This window comes from Megascapheus bottae, chromosome 6, assembly GCF_031878675.1.
Source record: "Megascapheus bottae isolate mThoBot1 chromosome 6, mThoBot2.hap1, whole genome shotgun sequence".
In the NCBI taxonomy this organism is placed as follows: domain Eukaryota; kingdom Metazoa; phylum Chordata; class Mammalia; order Rodentia; family Geomyidae; genus Megascapheus; species Megascapheus bottae.
Window position 1 is genome coordinate 57,345,473 of NC_143514.1, and position 20,818 is coordinate 57,366,290.

The 20,818-nt window shown below is 43.2% G+C and overlaps 1 protein-coding gene across 2 annotated transcripts; it reads right to left on the minus strand.

The window, feature by feature from the left end:
* Window positions 1-266: 266 nt before the first annotated feature.
* Window positions 267-20,183, minus strand: Ybx1 (Y-box binding protein 1). 2 transcript variants are annotated; one of them, XM_090335066.1, is made up of 8 exons: window positions 19,860-20,183; window positions 19,192-19,255; window positions 7,622-7,655; window positions 5,315-5,404; window positions 4,652-4,954; window positions 3,871-3,953; window positions 1,869-2,134; window positions 267-672 (listed from the first exon to the last, which is right to left on the minus strand). In XM_090335066.1, the coding sequence occupies exons 1-7, from the start codon at window positions 20,023-20,025 to the stop codon at window positions 1,900-1,902; spliced, it is 975 nt and encodes a 324-aa protein (XP_090191192.1). In that variant the 5' UTR covers window positions 20,026-20,183; the 3' UTR covers window positions 267-672; window positions 1,869-1,899. The 2 variants fall into 2 exon arrangements, with proteins under 2 accessions (XP_090191192.1, XP_090191193.1); XM_090335067.1 differs by lacking the exon at window positions 5,315-5,404.
* Between the last annotated feature and the right edge of the window lie 635 nt (window positions 20,184-20,818).

Genomic DNA, 20,818 nt, shown 5'->3' on the forward strand with positions numbered 1-20,818 from the left:
TTAAAACAAACACCTAAGATATGAAAACAAAGGACTTTTTTTAAAATTCCTTTTCTCATGACTATATCCTTTATCTTATATGCTGTGTGTGGGGAGGGCACAGAATCCAAGGAAAATGGGTGAAAAAGTACAGCAGTATACAACACTGCCCAGGCTGACCTGAGTACACAGAACCCAAGGCTCTGAGTCACCAGACCTGGACTTAGAATGATGTGAAAAGTAAACAGAGACTAGTCCTATGAATGATAAAGGCCTTAACAAAAAACTACAGATAAACACAAAGACAACAATTTTATTTAAGACCTTTATTAACAGGTGCTTGCAGTTTGTTGACTTTTTTGAAAAAATCAAGTTGTAAACTTTTATTACAAATTAAAAATGAAGTTCTTAAAAATCTCAACTTGACCAGATATGAAACAATTTAAAAACCTTTAAAGGTGTATTGAGAAAAACCAGGCTTTTTTTTTTTTTTAAAAAACACGTTTGCCATTACCAAAAAGAGACGTCTTTAGATAAAAATAATAAAAACCCCATGCTGCATAGATAATGCAGATAGTTCTAGTTATCTGGTCAACGGGCAAAAAGCAAGCACTTAAGGTCTTCAGCTCCAATCTTTTGTTCATTTCTTATTGCTGGAATTTCATATTCATTTCTTCTTGTTGGATGACTAAACTGCAGAGAGAATAAAGAAATTAAAGATCATACATTTTTAAAACTTTCATTTAGTATAATGAACTTTCTGGGATCACATCAGTTATGTATAAGGAAACGGCAATAAATACTAGTTTGAGGGCACTAGTTTTGGAGGCCAAAATATCACTAGCTTGAAAGTAGCAATTCCAGAGCCAATCCTTGCAGAATGCAAGAAACCTGTTAATCGTGGAAAAGACAATAAATATAGTAACAAAATATAAGGCGGACAGCATTTGACTTGCCAGAAATTATTCGCCTTACAGGTACTTGCTTTAAAAGCATGAGATACTCCTCAGTCTTTACAACTCCTTTATAGAGGAAAAATCCCCTATCTTCCAAAACAAAACTTTATTAGCCAATTAAAAACAACTACAAAAAAAAAAAAAAAAAAACTACAAATAGCTTAAGATCCCATCTAGGTGGCTGTTGCCATAGTCTGGCTTGACTTCTTTGTTCATATATGGACTCTGCCGGTCAGCGTCTTACAGACTTTTCTGCCTGGGCTTGGCTTCAAACTCTGATCCTTAGTCTCCGCCTCCAGTGCTAGGGCTCAACTAACTCATCCTCACTTGTAGAGTGCTCATAAAGCAAGAATTTTTCCTTGGTTTAGGTTTATTGGCAAAATTACACAATTCTTTCAGAAAAGATGACAAAATATACAATGTGATAAGTCTCTAGGTACAAGAATAGAAAATCGAACTCTGATCTTCAACACTCCTATAATGAAGCATCTGAGTAATTTTAAGATTGGAACAAGGGGCTAGGAGCATGGCCTAGTGGTCAAATGCTTACATAGCATGCAAGAATCGAAAGTACTGCCCAGACCCTGAGTTCAAACCCAAGGACTGGAAAAATGAAGTATGACCTTGTGAATAAAATGGCTTATTTAGGTCACCCAGAGTTTTTTTTTTTTTTTTTTTTGCCAGTCCTGGGCTTGAGCTCTGGGCCTGAGCACTGTCCTTGGACTTTCTCAAGGCTAGAGCTCTACCACTTGAGCCTCAGCACCACTTCTGGCTTTTTGCTATGTATGTGGGGTACCGAGGAATCGAACCCGGGTCTTCATGCATGCTAGGCAAGCACTTTAACCACTAGGCCAAACTCAGTTTCTTTTATTAATAAAATGAGATAAATTGCTGTTGAATATTTCACTGTGGCCACAGAGCAGAGGGACTTACCCGGATGATGGTAAAGATGGTAAGCCGGCATTTACTCAGCCCCGCCCTGCTCAGCCTCGGGAGCGGACGAATTCTCAGCTGGTGGATCGGCTGCTTTTGTCTCTTTGCCATCTTGTGGTTTAGGGTTCTCTGGGCGTCTGCGTCGGTAATTGAAGTTACGGCGGTACCGACGTTGAGGTGGCTGCTGACCTTGGGTCTCATCTCCTTGATTTTCCTTATCCTCTTCATTACCATCCTCTCTAGGCTGTCTTTGGCGAGGAGGGCCTCTGGAATAAACATTGTACACAGTCAGAAATTCAACCAAGTTTCTCAACCAACCCACCCACCAATGTCAATGATTATCATAACTGGTCATTCTCCTTTCCAAAGTTGTCTGTAAGAATCCACTAAAAACTCTTAGGGGTGATATTTGGTAAAAAACTGAATGTAATGTAATCTGAAGCCCTTAAACTTGTTGTAAGTTAGAATGGCTCTCAAGTAGAACTCCTTGCTAGCTAGTATGAGGCCGTGAGCTCAAATGTCAGTACCAGAAAACAAACCATCTGCTTTTATAATCTCAAAACACCAGAACTACATACAAAGGCTTCTTCCCAAAATACAGCAATGTTAAATTAGCCAAAAGCTACACCGATCTGATGGGAGTGCGATTTGGTTACAAAAAGGACAGAGTTCCAACATATACATGAAAGTATGTGCAAAACGAAAGCAGAATAGCCACATATTTATTGCATGATTTCTATGAATATCTGAAACAAATAAGTCTACAGACAAAATACTCAAACCACTTAAGCCAAACACTAATGACTCTAAAGCCTGTGATCCAAGCCCAGACCTGTATATGAACACACACACGCACACACGATCACGGATTAATACAGTAGTGGAGAGGTTAAGGTGAGATTGATTAAATCTCAACAGCTGCCAACGCCACCAGGATCATGGCTCTTGATTTGCAATCACCTTGGCATACCTGGGTTTTAACTTCTACATCCTTCAATAAGCAAATCTCACTTCCCACTGCAACTGCCCCCCTTCTTCTAAAGCCACCAGTGAGTTTTTCTAACTAGATGGCTACTCAGAACTTCCTTTTCTACTACAGCCTAAATAGCTCTACTTTCTTACTGTGGCTCTCAATCTTCCAGTTAATACCTCCTCTTCCCTTCTTTAGTGACAAGATAGCTTTATCTAGAAAAACCTCATACTTCCTTTTGTTCTATTCTTTCTACCACTGCGAGCATGTGCACTTTTTCTAATCTCCATATATGTGGAACTTTTATTCTTTTGTTCTCCTATTCCTAATTTAGATTAGGACCAAAACCAAGTTTCTCATCCCTGTATGATCAGCCCTTATCAATGTCATCACCCAAGACAAGCATATGCAATGGACTCTACAATCACCACCTTCAACTCATTCATTAACTATTCTGCTGTCTACTGCACATTTTGCCTGTGAACATTTTCTTTTAAACAGACTTGTTGACATAACAATCTGGCTTCTTTCTCCAAGATAGTTATTTTATCATGGTGACCCACCAAAAGGACAAAAACAAAAAATATAAATTAAGAAGTGACTAACAGTAAATTATGCCATTTCAGAGTAAAATTTGTTCTGTTGGTTCCTCATGTACTTACTCCATTAGGGTGTAGTTCAGATACTCCTACTGCCTTAAAAAGTGTGTTTTAAACTACTCTCTTACCTGGTGTACAAGAACAGAACATTTGCAATTCCACTCATTAAAAGAAAAAAAAAATGTATAAAGTAGACCTCATCTATACAAGCTGCAAAGAATACATTCTCAAAGAAAACTGACTTCAGCTTCATCTCTTAGGCATCTGATGAAAGAAAATGTGAAGCGTTAACAGATAAATGGTTCAACAAAACTGTAGAATCATGATGCTGCAGCCCTAACATTTAGTTGAGGAATTTAATAAAACAGGTTTGGATAGGCCAAACCTGCAGAATTGTGGTCTATAGCCCGATACATGTCTAGATAGGCCATACCTGCGGAATCGTGGTCTGTAGCCCCGATACATGTTCTGTCTCACTGGTCTACCTTGTTCTCCTGCACCCTGGTTGTCAGCACCCTAAAAAAGTAACAGAAATGAAAACTAGTGAAGAGAAAAAAAATTTCAAGTAGACAAAGTCAAACTGACTCTTATTTAGAGTTTAAAAATAGAAATCAAGGTGCTGGGAGTTTGGCCTAGTGGTAGAATGCTTGATTCCTTGGTACCACATACACAGAACAAGCAGGAATGGTGCTGTGGCTCAAGTGGTAGAGCTCTAGAGAAAGCCCAAGGACAGCGTTCAGGCTCTGAGGCCATGAGTTCAAGGCCCAGGACTGGCAAAAAACAAACAAACACAAAAAATAAGCCCTTATCTCCAAAATAATTTAAACCAACGTGGCCATTCACCAGGTGTATAATCCTAGTTCATGTCTGTAATCCTAACTACTCAGGAGGCTGAGATCTGAGGGTCACGGCTCAAAGCAAACCCGGGGCACTAAAGACTCTGAGACTCTTATCTCCAATTAACTCCAACTAACCACTAGAAAATGGGAAGGGGCCATGGATGCCATTAAAGCACCTGTACAGCAAGCATGAAGCCCTCAGCTCAAATCCCAGTACCAAAGAATACAAAAAGTGGCACTTATAACTATCCCATCAATGGTGACTACAAGGCTAAACAGCTCCAGTGTTAGATGTGTAATATCAAAAGATACAGTTAAGGAGATGCAGCTCAATGAACGGGCCCTGGGCTGAGCGGGCTGGATGGTGAAGCTTACCTCCATCACCTCTCCCTGCACAGGAGGGTTGGAATACTGTGGTCGACGCCCATAGGGTCTCCGCATGTAGTAAGGTGGGAACCTTCGTCTGCGGTAGGGCCGGCGCTGTTGGGCCTGGCCTTCGGGAGCACTCTCCGATCCCTCGTTCTTCTCCCCACTCTCACTATTCTGGTAGTTCTGCTGGTAATTGCGCGGAGGACCCCGACGACGTGGATAGCGTCTATAATGGTTACGGTCTGCTGCATATTTACTGCCTTGAACCGGAACTCCACCAGGACCTGTAACATTTGCTGCCTCCGCACCCTACAAAAGCCATTACATATTGGTAGTGATAGTGACAAAAGAAATAGGAATATTTCCAACAATTTTCACACAAATCCAAGGAAAAAAACAAAAAACAAAAAACAGAAACAAACAAAAATCCCCAAAGGGGTGAGGGCGTTGTCTGCACAGGAATGCATAGAGATGAGTGGGTATCAGCTCCTCACTGTTCTGAAGAGACTGCTCACTAACTGCAGCCAGCACATTAGGCTTGATGCACCTGTGTTCATGCAGTCACCTGAACACATCATCCATCCAAATTAAGAGCCACCATCCTATTGGATGACATCTCCAAATTATTTCCATACTCAAGTCAAACCTTTACACAAAAAGCATCCTCACCTTTTCTCCTTCAACAACATCAAACTCCACAGTCTCTCCATCTCCTACACTGCGAAGGTACTTCCTGGGGTTATTCTTCTTTATGGCAGTCTAGTAATATCACATTCCAAAAATAGATTAACAGGGGAGAATAATGTGCTTTTTCATTTAAAATGTACCAGAGTCAATATTATTTTAGCTTGAATATACACTTATCTTAACAATATTTGCTTTAGTAAGATGGAACCATCAGTAATATTTTAGGGAAGCGGGGACCAATGCTACCCCCAACCACAACAAAGACTACAATCTTAGAAAGCCCCAACATTTTACCACTATTTACAAAACCAATTTAACACTCAAAAACAGACACCACAATAGCATGTACAGATTTTTAAATGCTTTTTGCAAAAGCATTACATGTAACTTGGAACAAAATGAGGCTACCATCTATTCCCCAAAGACTGCACTTAATAGTAGAAGCTAGCCCCAACACATGGCCAGTTTAGATGACAGGCGAGTTTAGTTTTACATGCTTCAAAGTTGACCAAACCAACGCTGTCCCTGTGTTACCATATCAAACTCAATTACCAATGTCAACCAAGATTCCTTCCAACCTGTGATAATACTTCCAGGGAAATGCATTTCACATATATTAACTATGCCACTGTTAATAGTATCTGACCACACAGGGCTGTTGGTTATTATGTCCCAATAATACAATAACACAACAGGCTTTTAAAATGTTAGGTGACTTGCCCAAGGTCATACAGCTGGCAAGTGGCAAAGGATAACTTTTCTAAATCCAGGTCTTGGACTCAAAAATTCCCACGTTCATTCCACATCACAGCAGTATCCATTACAGGATCACCCATGCATGTCCCTCCCAGAGGAGGCAGGACAACCAACCAATCTGAGGGCAATTACGTTCCGTGGCTCAGAACTGCAGTCTCCCTGATACACCACTAAGAAATCGATCAGCCAAAGTCTCTACCTAGAAACAACTACATGTTGAAACCATTTCCAAAATAAAGGAAAGCATATTGGTGACAGCTTGTGGGTCAAAAAATCAACTGAGTTAAATCAAATGATTGATCTCATCTGTCATCTAAACCGTCACATAGTTTGTACTTTGCATATATAGTAGACTCTCAGCCTGCATCATGAGAGATAGCAGAAGTATGAATTATTGAAATCCCCTAACACTTTATTTCATTATTGCCAACAGGCAAGGCAGCAAAGGCCTTGGTTGGTGTTTCTTATTTTTTAAACCCGTATATTCTTTTGAACATGTAAAAGGAACAGGCTAAGTTACCTTCACCCACATAAGAATGCTAATTTGATAAAACACTTAAGATGAACACTTTGTCCCATCTGTCTTGAATTTACATTTAGAATTTAAATGTTGTCATACTTACATTTGACCTTGGATTATTTGACAAGGGTTTTGGGTATACTAAAATTGATCTGTTTTCCAAACTGTTAAGGAACGCTGTACAGTACACTTCAGAGTGTATTATACACGTCTTCAAAGTGTAGTATACAGCACAGACCTCTCCTCTGACAGCCAGCCCTTCCTAAGAACTGGGTTTTTATCTAACCTCTCCTACCTGCCTGAATGAAGTTGAGAGCACGGAAACTACCTTTTGTATTATGCATTAGTATATAAGAACTCTTAAAATAATTTTAAGTGGATATTTCAAGAGTTTTGTGGAAAAAAGAACTGTATAGCACATAAGTACACATACACAAATGTGTTTTTCCTATGATTCCACACCTGTGAAAATGACCAAGTCCAACGGAGCCTTTAAGTATGATTAATTTTGAGGCAGAGGCTCACTTTAGCAATAGTCCTAACTCTTCAATATCTGAGCATTTCCAAAAGCCTTTTCCTTAAATGGTATGTAAGGAGAAAATACGGCATTTTATATACATCCAATGTTAAGCTTTCTCCTTCTACAACAGTGTAACCAACCCAATTATTTACTGAGCAATCACAAACTGCCTCAATCCCTTTCACTTAAAACTATTGGCTATCTCATCCCCAAAGCTATCAACTTTGGTCAGACAAAACAAATCAAAATACCCCTTCCCCCCTCCTTTTTTTTTTAAATAGTTAAGATTGATGGAAATTATGAGTTTATTTGGAATTAGGTTAAAAACTTACTGCAATTAGTTGTTCATATTTGTTATTACTTATTGGATTACTAAATAAGTGGATGTTTGGACTTAACCAATGGCAAAAAAACAATAGCTGAGAATACATTCACCCTTTTCTTCTTGTATGCCTTGAGTCAGAAGAGTAGGTATTTTTATACAAGCACTCACCTGGTGTACAAATACATCTTCCTTGGTGTCATTCCTGCAACACAGAACATAATAAATAGAACGAAGTTAGGAGATGAAATACATTTCATATTCCCAAAGATTAAGAATGTGTCTGGGCTGGACTGTGTGGCCTAGTAGTGGAGTACTTGCCTTACCATGCATGAAGCCCTGGCCCTGGGTTTGCCTTGGGTCTTTCTGGTTGCACACTAGCAAATTTTACAAAAAGTAAGATGCTACCTGTAATCCTAGCTATTCAGGAGGCTGAGATCTAAGGATCATGCTCTGAAGCCAGTATGGGCAGGAAAGTTTGGAAGACTCTTAGCTCTAATTACCACCAAAAAGATGGAAGTGGTGGAGCTGTGTTTCAAGAGGTAGGACACTAGTCTTGAGCAAAAAAGCTCAGAGACAGCACCCAAACTAGGGACGAAAAGCCGTCCTCTCTCCTATATACACAACTGCAACCATGGTGATCTCATAAGCTGTAAGAGGCAAAGCAAAGGATTCTAATACAATCAGTGTGACAAGCAATACATATACCGACACTCCTTACCCTATTAAATATTACCAATGTTCCAGTATACCCCACCCTTATCTCTAGAACATGTAAGGGAAGTAGGAAGTACTTTCCCATTTCACTATCATTTCCTTTTCACCATTTCCAAATCATAAAAATCTCAACAAAAATCTCATGCCTGTAATCCTAGCTACTCAGGAGGCTGAGATCTGAGGATCAAGGTTCAAAGCCAGCTGGAGCACACACAAAAGACCTCTTATCTTCAATTAATCTCTAGAAAATAGAGAAGGGGCTTGGTTCAAGGGTAGGCGGTAGCCTTGAGCTAAAGAGTTCAGGGACAGTGCCCAGGCCAATTTCAAGCCCTATGACTCACCAAAAACAAAAAAAAACAAAAAAAAACAAAAAAAAACAAAAACGCAATAAATGATCTGCTCTGGATTGGGAAGATACTGATGATGGAGGAGAGATATGAGGAACATGGGATCCTCTGTCTCCAATTAAAACCACCCAGAAAATGGGTAGTGGTGCTGTGACTCAAGTTGTAGAGCACTATCGTTGAGTTGAAGAGCTCAGGGACAGAGCCCAGACCCAGAGCTGAAGCTCTACCACCAACAGTAAATAAAGCCCTGAACTCTTGCCTAGCATGCACGAAGGCCTGGTGGGTTTGATTCCTTGGTACCACACACGTAGAAAAAAGCCAGAAGTGGTGCTATGGCTCAAGTGGTAGAATTCTAGTCTTGAGAAAGCCCAAAGACAATGCTCAATGCTCAGACTCGGAGCTCAAGGCCCAGGACTAGAGGGAAAAAAAAAAGACTTTAGAGAGCTAGGATGCAGCTCAGTGACAAAGTACTTTCCTTGCTAATGTAAGGCCATGGGTCCCCTCCCTAAGACCAAAAGACACAGTGAAAAAAGTTTTGTTTTTGTTTTTTTTTAAAGGGCCAGGCGCATACTAGTGGATTCATGTATTGAGGATCACAGTCCAACACCAGCTCAGGCAGAAAGCCTTTAAGACTCATGTCCAACACACTACACAGAAAAAGTTGGAAATGGAACTGTAGCTCATGGTCAAGTACTAACCTGAGCAAAAGAAGCTCAGAGGCCAGGCCCCCATTTGAATCAAACCCTTGGACTGGAGGTGGAGGGGAGAAGTCTTTAGATTTCATAAACTCCTCTCAGTATTAACCATCCCCAAATGATCTGGCATTAGAAAAATCTCAAGTTTACACCAACCTGTGCTGGTAATACATGTATAAAGACAATAACTATAAATATAGACCAAGTTTTCATTCATGGATAAAGCTAGACATGGCAAGGAGCATAGCCTAGTGGTTGGTAGAGTGCTCAACAAGCACGCACAAAGGCCTGGGTTTGATTCTTCGGTACCATACACAGAAGAAAAAGCCAGATGTGGCGCTATGGCTCAAGTGGCAGTGTTAGCCTTAAGTAAAAAGTGTCCAAGGACAGTGCCCAGGCCCTGAGTTCAAGCCCCATGACTGGCCAAAAAGAAGAGAAATTATTTCTCAATTAGATACAACAGCAAATCCACTCACTGTGAGGGGGAAAAAGGGAATCAAACAGCAAAAACCCATAGAGATGAACAATAATGATGACTGCAGAAAATCATCTGTCTTAGGCTATGTCCTCATGCAGGGACAAGCCTTTTTTAGGAATATGCCCTTAGAGAAGTTAGTTTATCTCAGAAATCCCAGCAGGACTGAATATAGGGCCACCTTACCAGATCCCCAGACACATCTCTGGAAACAAGAGATCAAGAGGACCACAGCTAGACACTGGACTCTATTTGCTGAAGGGATTTTCTTATTAGGATGGAGCTGCAACCAGGGTTTAGGTCTGACTAGTCTTCTCCTGAGCCTGTACCTCCTCACCAGGGCAAATAACCCACAAGTGAGAGAAACCAGAGTGTCACAAAAGCATCCTACCATGTACCAAACAAGGAAGAAGCCTTTTATACACAGCATGTGTTACGCCTTCAACCACAAAGGCAACGTGTGGGCTCAAGAGAGGACAACACAGAAGAGAACCCTGTATATACTTCCTCTATCAGCACAGCTATTACCTATCAGCATTCCATGCATCACTGTCATCTGAAGACTCATCAAAACAAACGAAACAGCAACAATACCTCAAGTGTTTCCTCACACCAGAATCATCCTTAGCTACCATTCGCAGGTAATGTATATATAGCACAAATCTGTTGAGGCTCTGCTATGTAGTTTTCTAACTATGTATTTTTACTATCCTACTCCACCAGAATATAAGGCTTAATGTGAGCACAGATATTGTCATTTATTTGCTAAACGATTTCAAATACCTAAATGGCTGATATTAAAAGTGACTAGTGGAAATGAATTTTGAATTTGATAGAACCAGAAGAACTATGGGTAGAACAAGACTTTCAGGCCTTCAGTGCAATGTCCCATTCTCTTAACCATCACTGGCCAGGCTTTAGAAAAGGTTCAACAGTAGCCCAAGTATTAACTGACTAAGGAGCTACACATGTAATATGCATGCAATAAAATAATTCATAGCGAATTCTGACCTACAGTTCATACCTGGTACTATCATATTGGTGTGGTGGCACATGCCTGTCATCCTAGTTAAAATAGGTGACCATGGTCCAAGTATGCATCTACTTGACAAATGAGACTCAGCATGGAAATGGAGCATGGTTCAAGTTAAAGGAGTCCTGCCCAGGAATGTGATCTCAGCTCAAACTCAGCTTTTAAACAAAACTATCGGGCCGGGAGTTTGGCCCAGTGATAGGGTACGTACCTAGCATGCACAAAGACCAGGGTTCGAATTCCTTGGTACCACATGCCATAGAAATAAACTGGAAGTGGTGCTGAGGCTCAAGTGGCAGAGATCTACTTCTATCTTTGGATATTTGAGAATATCCAAAGACAGTGCTCAGGCCCTGAGCTTAAGCCCAGGACTGGCAAACAAAAACAAAAAAAACCCCAAAACACCACCACCAACAAAAAACTATCAAGGAACTGTTAGTACATTTGTCTACAGTCTTATAGGTATTACAAAACACTGCGCAATTACTAGTTAGATCTGATCTCCAATGACTATTTTAATATCTAGAACGCCTAGTCAGAACATCGTTTAAAATAGCTTATTTCGGGGCCGGGAGTTTGGCCTAGTGGTTAAAGTGCTTGCCTAGCATGCACAAAGACCCGGGTTCGATTCCTTGGAACCACGTATATACAAAAAAGCCAGAAGGTGCTGAGGCTCAAGTGGTAGAGCTCTAGCCTTGAGAACGTCCAAGAACAGCGCTCAGGCCCTGAGCTCAAGCCCAGGACTGGCAAAAAAAAAAAATAAATAAAAATAAAAAAAATAAAATAGCTTATTTCATAGGTACACAGAAAACAATGTATGTTGATTAGCAATGTCACACCCCAAGTACATATCTGTAATCTCAGTACTTAGGATCTGAGACAACCAATAGCAAGGCCAGCCTGAACTACACACATCAAGGGAGGGGCCTGTCTTAAAAAAAAAAAAAAAAAAAAAAGAACAGACAGGGCCAAGAGCATAGCCTAATGGTAGAGTGCTTGCCTAACATGCAGGAAGCCCTGGGTCCGTTTCCCTGGTACCACATTCACAGAAAAAGTCAGAAGTTGTGTTGTGGCTCAAGTGGTAGAGCTCTAGCCCTGAGTTCAAGCCCCAGGACTGGCGGGGGCCCAAGCACAAACAAAACCACCAGACAACACAGTACCTACTATTCTGCTGATGCTGTCAGCTTAATAAAGAACATCATGATCAAGTATTTGATTGAAGATGTAGTTTCAGCCAAAATAAAATGTTATGGTTTAGAATAGTAAAACCTAGTTGTAATTTGTTAAAATGACCACCTTGAATTTTAAAGTACCACTATAAAACAGAAAACCTGACTTTCAGTCTTGATTTTAGCATCAACATCTGTGTAAACTAGAAAAAGCTGCCTTATTGCTGTATCCTTTTCTGTACTATCAAATAAAAACTACATCTATCAAGGGCTTCAAATCGATCCAGTCTCAGTACCCTTATTAAAGGTAAAACACAACAGTCTTTGACTTCACAGACCGTAGTCTTGACTATACACACATATTTTTTTTTTAAGTGGGTCATGAGGCTTGAACTCGAGCTCTTCAGCCCAAGCCCTACCCTTGAGCCAAGCCTCACTTCCCATTTTCTAGAGGTTTATAGAGTCTCAGGTCCTTTTGTGCCTGGGCTGGTTTTAAACCTTGAGCCTCAGATCTCAGCCTCCTGAGTAGTTAGGATTACAGGTGTGAGCCACCGCTCCTCTATTTTATATTTTATAAGGGGTTAATTCTGAGATCTCTACATTGTAGCTTTAGGGTAGATTACAGCACATGGTTTCTCCAACTTTAGAACAAGTAACAAGAGTCCTTACATATGTCCCTGCAGCACACAAAAATTACCACATGAAGCCTATTTGGATATGGCAGTCCATGCCTACATTTCATTTATGAGGTCAAGGCAGGAAGACCTAAAGTCCAAGGCCAGATAGGTAGGCTACAAAGCAAGACACTACCTCAAAACAAAACACATTTTCAAATATGATGCTGATTAATGCAATGGAAGAGGGGGGAAGGCAATCCTAGCCCTGCATCTTACCCTCTATGGTGTTACCCAAAAACTTTAGGGCACAAGTTCTGCTTTTGTCACACTTAGTGGAGGTAAAGGCAGGATACACCAGTTTGAGGCACCTCAACCAAGACTGCAAGCAAATCACTGAAGACACTGTCTCATTCCTTAGGTACTCAAATCCTTAATATTGGCTGCCTTCTATATCCTAACCAGTTTTGGACTAAAATATAATTACTATTACTTCTATCACTCATCTATCCAAACCAAGAAAATATTTAAGCTTCATGCTTGTAATTCTAGCTACTCAAGAAGCTGAGATCTGAGGATTACAGTTTAATGCCTTCTTGGGCAGCAGAGACTGATCCCCAATTAACCACCATAAAGTCAGAAGTGGAACTGTGGCTTAAGTGGTAGAGCCAATTAGCCTTAGGCAACCAAATAAATATATATATAAAAATATATATAATAGTAAGTTTATCCTTATGAAATGCTTATTCTGTTGTGTTGCAATTTATCACACAAACTGTTCATGTACTTGAAAATAATTTACACTCCAGTAACAAACCAGGATTTAGTATACTCCAAACCCTAAAGCATCCATATACTACTTTCTAAGCCCTGAAGATGACTCTGAATTGTCTTAAACCCAGAAGACATACAATTTTCCAGACCGCAGATCTTTCAGGATTTGCCAAGGGTAAGGAAATGCAATTAATTACAGCCCCAAAACTTTGTTCCAAAAGGGTCTTTTGGGCCTACTCAGAGGGCACATCAGTTTGATGCCCAAGACTATTGGTAAAATCCTTTCCATGGATCTAAAGACCTCCCTCCCTTCCCGGCAAACTAAGAATGAGACTTGCCAATTATTTTTATTTATTTATTTTTGGCCAGTCCCGGGGCCTGAATTTAGGCCCCGGGCGCTGTCCTTAGGCTTTCTTAAGGCTAGAGCTCTACCACTTGAGCCACAGTAGCACTTCCAGCCTTTTATATGCATGTGGTACCTCGGAATTGAACCCAGGTCTTTGTGCATGCTAGGCAAGCACTCTACCACTAGGCCAAACTCCAGGCACCGCCAATTATTTTTGAAAAGCAAGCCTTAAAAAAGCTTCATACCTATGCCTTCAAGCCATATACAAGCAAAATAAGAAACCTAAATGACTCAAGTGTCAGTAGTTTTTTAGTTTTGTAATTGCCTCTCCATACTAGGAAGCAAGAGATTAAATTTGTAATGCTAACTTGCAAGCCAAGTTCAAACTTTGCGCCTCTCAAGCTTCATAAAATAGAACATCTGCAGAACTAAGTACACTGGAGCTCCAGTAGTTAGTATGCTAGAGATCACATAGGAAAAATTTTCTAAGGGTTAAACATACCCAGCCACCCTAAGAAATCTCTGTGAACTACCAAGTTGAAGATGACTAGAGTATATTTTCAGAAATAGCATAATAGTAGCTGAACACAAACCCATCCAGAATAGGAAAATGGAGTTCAAATCCTGTTTCTGCTACTTACCCTATATCCACATCTACATCTCTTTTTCTCCATCTACTTTTTCCCCCCTTTTTAGTTGTGACAAAGGCTTGAACTCAGGGCCTAAGTGTTTATTTCACTCAAGGCTAGCACTCTACTAGAGCCAGTTCCACTTCTGGTTTTTGATGGTTCATAGGTACTTTTCTACTGGCTTTGAACTGCGATTCTCAGATCCCAGCCTTCTGAGTAGCTGGGTGTGAGGCTTGGGTACCCAGCCACAAAGTTAAAAAAGGTCAAATGAATGACTTAGTTTATCTTAAACACTTACAACAGACCCTGGGTAAACATTTGCTAGCTACATTTATTACCACCCTTGAGTTAAGAAAATCACCGATAAGTTAGTTATACATACATGGAGCATCTAAAAGGGAGAACCATGAAACTGAGACTTAAACTGACAGACCTGACTTTTATTCTAATAAACCCAGGTAGGTACAGAGGCCAGGCATGAAAGGCAGCCAGCAACTTAAGATAACTAAACCTGACAGAATGGCAAATGGCATCTTAAAGTGGTGACTAATAGTAGCAGTTTCAGATCTTAAAAAAAAAAAAAAAAAAAAAAGACAGTCTGGCCAGAAGTGTGGCCTAATGGTATAGAGTGCTTGCCTAGCATTCATGAAGCCCTGGCATGTGGTACCACATACATGGAAAAAGCTACAAGTGGTGATGTGACTCAAACAGTAGAATGCTAGTTTTTGCCTTGAGCCATAAAATAGGTCAAGGACAGTGCCCAGGTCCTGAGTTCAAGCCTGGGTGGGGAGGGGTTTGGGGGAAGATATAAGACAATTTGGATTCCTTTTCCTTTGGGGGCTTTCTTTCCTTTTTAGCCAGTCCCAGGCCTTGAACTCAGGGCCTGAGCATTGTCCTTGGACTTTCTCAAGGCTAGAGCTCTACCACTTGAGTCATAGCACCACTTCTGACTTTTTTCTATGTATGTGGTATGAAAGAATTGAACCTGGGTCTTCACGCATATTAGGCAAGCATTCTACCACTAGGCAAACTCCTGGTCCCTGGAGAATTAATAATTAGTCCCAATTATTATTTTTTTGGTTGGTTGTGGGCCTCCTGAATAGCTAGGATTACAGGTGTGAAGCACCACACCCCATTTCAAAGACATTACTGCTCCAACAAAACTCCTAAGGAGTTGGTAGATTTAGCAATTTAGATCTCTGCCCAAATATTCTGCTCACTTTAAAATAATGGCAATTCACTTAGGTATTTTAAGTTCTCTGGAAAACAGAAAAAAAATCATTTAGGGGAGTATTGGGAATCAAACACAAGTAGGCACTTAAGATGGCTAAGGAGGAGCTGGGAGTGTGGCCTAGTAGTAAGAGCGCTTGCCTAGCATGCACCATGACCTGGGTTTGATTTGTCGGCACCGCATACATAGAAAAAACTGGAAGTGGCCCATGGCTCAAGTAGTAGAGATTCTATCCTTGAGAAAGCCCAAAGTTCTAAGGCCCTGAGTTCAAGCCCCAGAACTGGCGTGGGAGGGGGGAGGGAAGGAGACTGCTAATAAGTAACTAACAAGTAACATTCCAGACCATCACTTAACCTTTGCCAAGATATAAAAGATGTATGCCCACTCAAGCCAGGTGTGGTAGTATAGGCCTATAATCCCAGCAAATTAAAGGTAGAGTAAGGCAACTAAGTTTGAGGCTATTTTAACCATACAGTGAGAGTGCTAAGCTACATGTCCCACTGAAAAATAAATTCACAGAAATCTTTTATGAGGGGCCGGGAGTTTGGCCTAGTGGTAGAGTGCTTGCCTAGCATGCACGAAGACCCAGGTTCGATTCCTCGGTACCACATACATAGAAAAAAGCCAGAAGTGGTGCTGAGGCTCAAGTGGTAGAGCTCTAGCTTTGAGAAAGTCCAAGGACAGTGCTTAGGCCCTTAGCCCAAGCCCAGGACTGGCAAAAAAAAAAATACAAAAAAACAAACAAAAGAAAACCTTTAATGAGTTGAATATAGATCAATTCCTAACAGTTAATATAACAGTAATTTGTACAGGGTAGCCAATAAACTCGTCCCAAGGAGTCCAATTACTTTTTTAGCCAACACACCAAACAATGGAATAATTCAGTGAATTCCTTTCTTGGAATTCCTAGATTACATTGTCTAACAAAGTGTAAATAGTTCCCCCCCCCAAGGGTCCCATCTTGACAGTTTTTGTTGCACACCCAAAGCTGACTTGAACTCGACTGTCCTGCCTCTGAAATGCAGGGACTATAAGCACCTAATTATTTAATTTTTGCCAGTCCTGGGGCTTTCTCAAGGCTAGAACTCTACCACTTGAGCCACAGTACCACTTCCCGCTTTTTCTATGTATGTGGTAGGGAGCAATCAAACCCAGGTCTTCCAGCATGAGTAGGCAAGCACTCTACCAATAGGCCAAACTCCAGCCCCCAATGATTTTTTTAAAAACACAATAAAACTTGTTAAAAGGAATAATTCTGCTGGGCACTGGTGGCTCCTGCCTGTAATTCTGGTTACCCAGGCTGAGGGCAGGAAAGTATGTGAGGCCCTTAGGTTAAACTAAGTGTTGTAAAAAAAAAAAAAAAAAAGCAGCTCAGGATCCAAGTTCAAGCCCCAGAACTGGAACTGGCACACACATACAAAAAATAATTTAAAAAAATTCTAACCAGGCACTTAGGTGATTCCCACTACCATAATAAAGTTTCATACTCTAATTATACCACATGGACACATAGCCAACTAACTGCTACATCTTAACTAGCAAGTTATCTTATTTAGGGCTCACAGCTCACAACCCAAACAGCATGTTTAGAAGTAGTAAAACACATATTAACCCATTAACAAAATAGGCTACTCCAAGGAATGGGCAGAAAGTAATTTACACTTAGGGACTGAGAATGTGGTTTAGTGGTAGAGTGCTTACCTAGCATGCATGTACCACATAAACAGAAAAAGCCAGAAATGGCACTGTGGCTCAAGTGGTAGAGTGCTAGCCTTAAGCAAAAGAAGCCCAGGACAGTGCCCAGGTGGGGGGGGCATTGTGGTGGTAGTAATTTACATTCAAAACTGTCCTAAAGAAGGGGCCGGGAGTTTGGCCTAGTGGTAGAGTGCTTGCCTAATATTCATGAAGACCTGGGTTCCATTCCTCAGTACCACATACACAGAAAAAAGCTGGAAGTGGTTCTGTGGCTCAAGCAGTAGAGCTCTAGCCTCGAGAAAGCCCAAGGAGAGTGCTCAGGCCCTGAGTTCAAGCCAGGATTGGTAAAAACAAACAAACAAACACCGTCCCAAAGAATAAAGAGCAGGGACACTAAAAAAAGAAAAAAAGGCACTTAAGGAAAACTTCAGTAACTTTTATCTTATTACCCATGCCAGAAAGTGTGATAAACTACTTTTAGTTAGCAAATTACAGAAAACAAGGCAAATGATAAGCATTCTTAAATATGGACAAAAACTACATAACAAGGCCCCAACCAATTTTATTAGCAGGTATGTCTAACAGCATTGGATCAAAGGTTAAAAGCAGCGGTTTAGTGAAGATTCAGTGAATAGACCACTCTCACCATCAGGTAGGATTGCCAAAATGTACACAGATGTAATGAATTCAGTCCTCAGAAGGCAGAACTCAAGAATTTACATTTTCAAAACTGTTACACCCCACCGGGTGGATCAGGTGGATGTTAAAATGGAAATAGCAACTAAGGCACAATTAAATTTCAGGAGTCAAACAGCAGTAAACCAATGCATTCTATCCTTTCCTCACTAGCAAGTCATCATAGGCAATTTTTTGAAAAATGTAGTCAATAGTAGTAGCCCGTAGTTTGGAAGAAACAAAATGTTTCCTGCAACTGCAAATGTGAAAAACAGATTGTTGTAAACGCTTGCAATCTCGTTAAGTGTTTCTACAATACTACGTGGTTGACCAAAGAACATTTTTTTCATCAATTATGTCTAAACGCCTAGCTGTCCATTTGGTAGTGTTCATTTCCCAAGCATTTTGTGTGACCTTTAAGCATTCCCTTAAATATCTTAGTTGCTTAACGTCTTCTAAAGCAAGGATATAAGAAAGAAAATGCTGAAATGGCGCCAAGTATCACAGCTGTACGGCCAAGATTGCTGCTGGCACTCGCGGTGCTCTACACCCATGCAAGTGCACTAGCCTTGGCAGCCATCTTGGAAAGGATGCCCGGCTCACAAGGGAACCCAAGGCGAGTGCAGCCAGCGCTGGACTGCACTACCACCACTACCGCTGCGAACAATTCACAGGGTCAATCTTAAGACAGGGACGGAGGGTTTCTGTCTCAGACACAAACGGGATTAACATTTCAAGTACAATCAGGGCTTCAATAAAAAACAAAAAACAAAAACGGGTTCCATCAGCACAATCCTGACAAGGAAGTGGAAGAATTCAAAAATCGAATCAGGAAAAGGATCATTTTCTTTAACCATCTGGGCAATAAAACAGGTCTCTGATTACAGCAGTCCTAACAGAAAATGTACTGGGGGCCCATATTTGAAAACGTTAAACAAAGGCAATATAATCCAAAGATGACAAATCCTCAAACACGCCAAATCATGAAAATAACCTGTACGTTAATGACATACCAGTCACCATCAAGGATGGCAAGGGATGCAAATGCGCTGGGCTGTGCTTTGCCCACTCTGCCTTAACTGCTGAAAGGTATGCCCCCCATCCACTCCCTCCTCCTCCAAGTGCTTTGTGCCAAACGCGGCCGGGGAGGCCAGGTTTTAGATGGCAAAACAAAGACCACCTACAGATTCAGGAACCTCTTCCGTCCCCCCGGGACGCGGCGTCCGCGTGGCTGAAGGCGGCCAAGGACCTGCACATGCCGAAGCCAGCCCGACCCCGCCGAGCCTCCGGCCCCAGCGCTCACACGCGAGAGGCGGGACACCGGCACGCAAGCCATCTCACCTGTTGATGAAACCATATCCGTTCCTTACATTGAACCATTTTACTGTTCCCAAAACCTTCGTTGCTGGAAAACAAAGCAAAACAACCCTCAATTACTCACAGCAGCCTGGCTTCGGTGCCTGGCCGGCAGAGACAGCCTTTCTCCCTCCTCGGCCCCGCAGCCCGGCCGGGCCGCGACACCGCCCTCGCCGTACACGTGGGCGCCCCAGAGCAGGGCCCGGGGCGCGGGCCCAAGATGGGTGTGAGCGCAGGCCGCGGGCGGGGAGCACGTGAGGGAAGGGGAAGCCGCCCGGCCCACTCCGGCCTGCGTAGGCGGCGCGCCGCGCCCTCCGGGCACTCGCGGAAGGGAAGCTGGGTGGGGGACGGAACAACGGCGTGCGGCCCCAGCGCACGAGGCCGGCGGCGGGGAGCCGCCGCACACGCGGTCGGCGGCGCGCGGCCGCAGGGGGAGGGGCGCGCGGCCCGCGGGGTCCGCAGGGGGCACGGAGGCGGCGCGCACGCGCCCGCCCGGCCCGCGCGTGGCCGAGTGGGGAGGGGGGAGGGGCGGCCGCGCGTCGCGGAGTCGGTCCCGCCGGGCCCGCCGCGCGCCCCGGCCCACCCCGAGTCGCCTAACGGTCCCGTGGTCTGGCTTTCCCCGCGGCCCCACCCCCGTCCCCGTCCATCCTTACCGATGACCTTCTTGTCCCCGCCGGCAGGCGCCGCCGATGTGAGGCCGCCCGGGCCGCCGCTCCCTGCGCCGCTGCCCGTGGTGCCGGGCTTGGTGTCGGCGGCGCTGAGGGCGGGGGCGGCGGGGGGGGCGGCGGGCGGCTGCTGGGTCTCGGCCTCGCTGCTCATAGTTGCGGTGATGGTGACTGGGGCCGGCTGTGGCAGCTGCGGCTCCTCCCGGGGTGTGATGGTAACTAGGCCGGCGGCGGCGGTGGGGCTGCTCAGGGCTCTCTGCGGTCCGCTCTCCGCTCCCGCTACCGATCGAACTAGCGAGAATGGCGGGACAGGCGGGATAAGCCCTGAGATAGACCCGCCCTCAATCTTTCTCATTGGTTACCAGGACTGTCCATCTTACCACCTGACCCCAACGCCTAACTTCTATTGGGTGATCGTTTATCACTCCTTCACTCTGATTGGTTCTCTAGGCAGCTAATTCGGCCGACCTACAACCGTTCCTGCCTCCGCCGCCATAGAGACCGGAACTAGAATTAGAGTAGTCACCACGAGAACCATAGAGTACTGGAGGAGCAGAGCGAACGTGACTTTCACTCGGATGCCGCCTGTGTGCAGAGGCCCTGGGTTCAAGGTTGTGTTCAGGGCCGAGGGCACGGCATTTGCCAACATCGGGGCTCTAGACGACGGCTTGACCCAAAGCTTGGAGAGGGGTCCCACACCTTAGTCCCCCCCGGAGAGGCAACCGCCCTCCCCCTTTACCGCGGGAACCCGCAGCCGTCTTTTATTTTTTTGGTTATGGCTGGGTCTTTGCCTCACTGCCCAGGGTTTCTGGAGCTGCCGAACATACGCGATGGAAGAGCGGCGCGGTCACCTTGGAGGGTCCCCGCCGTCGGCCGGGCCACCAGGGCTCAGCATGTGTGTAGGGCGGGGTTGCGTGTGTGCTCCGAGGGGGAACTGCCCTCCGATC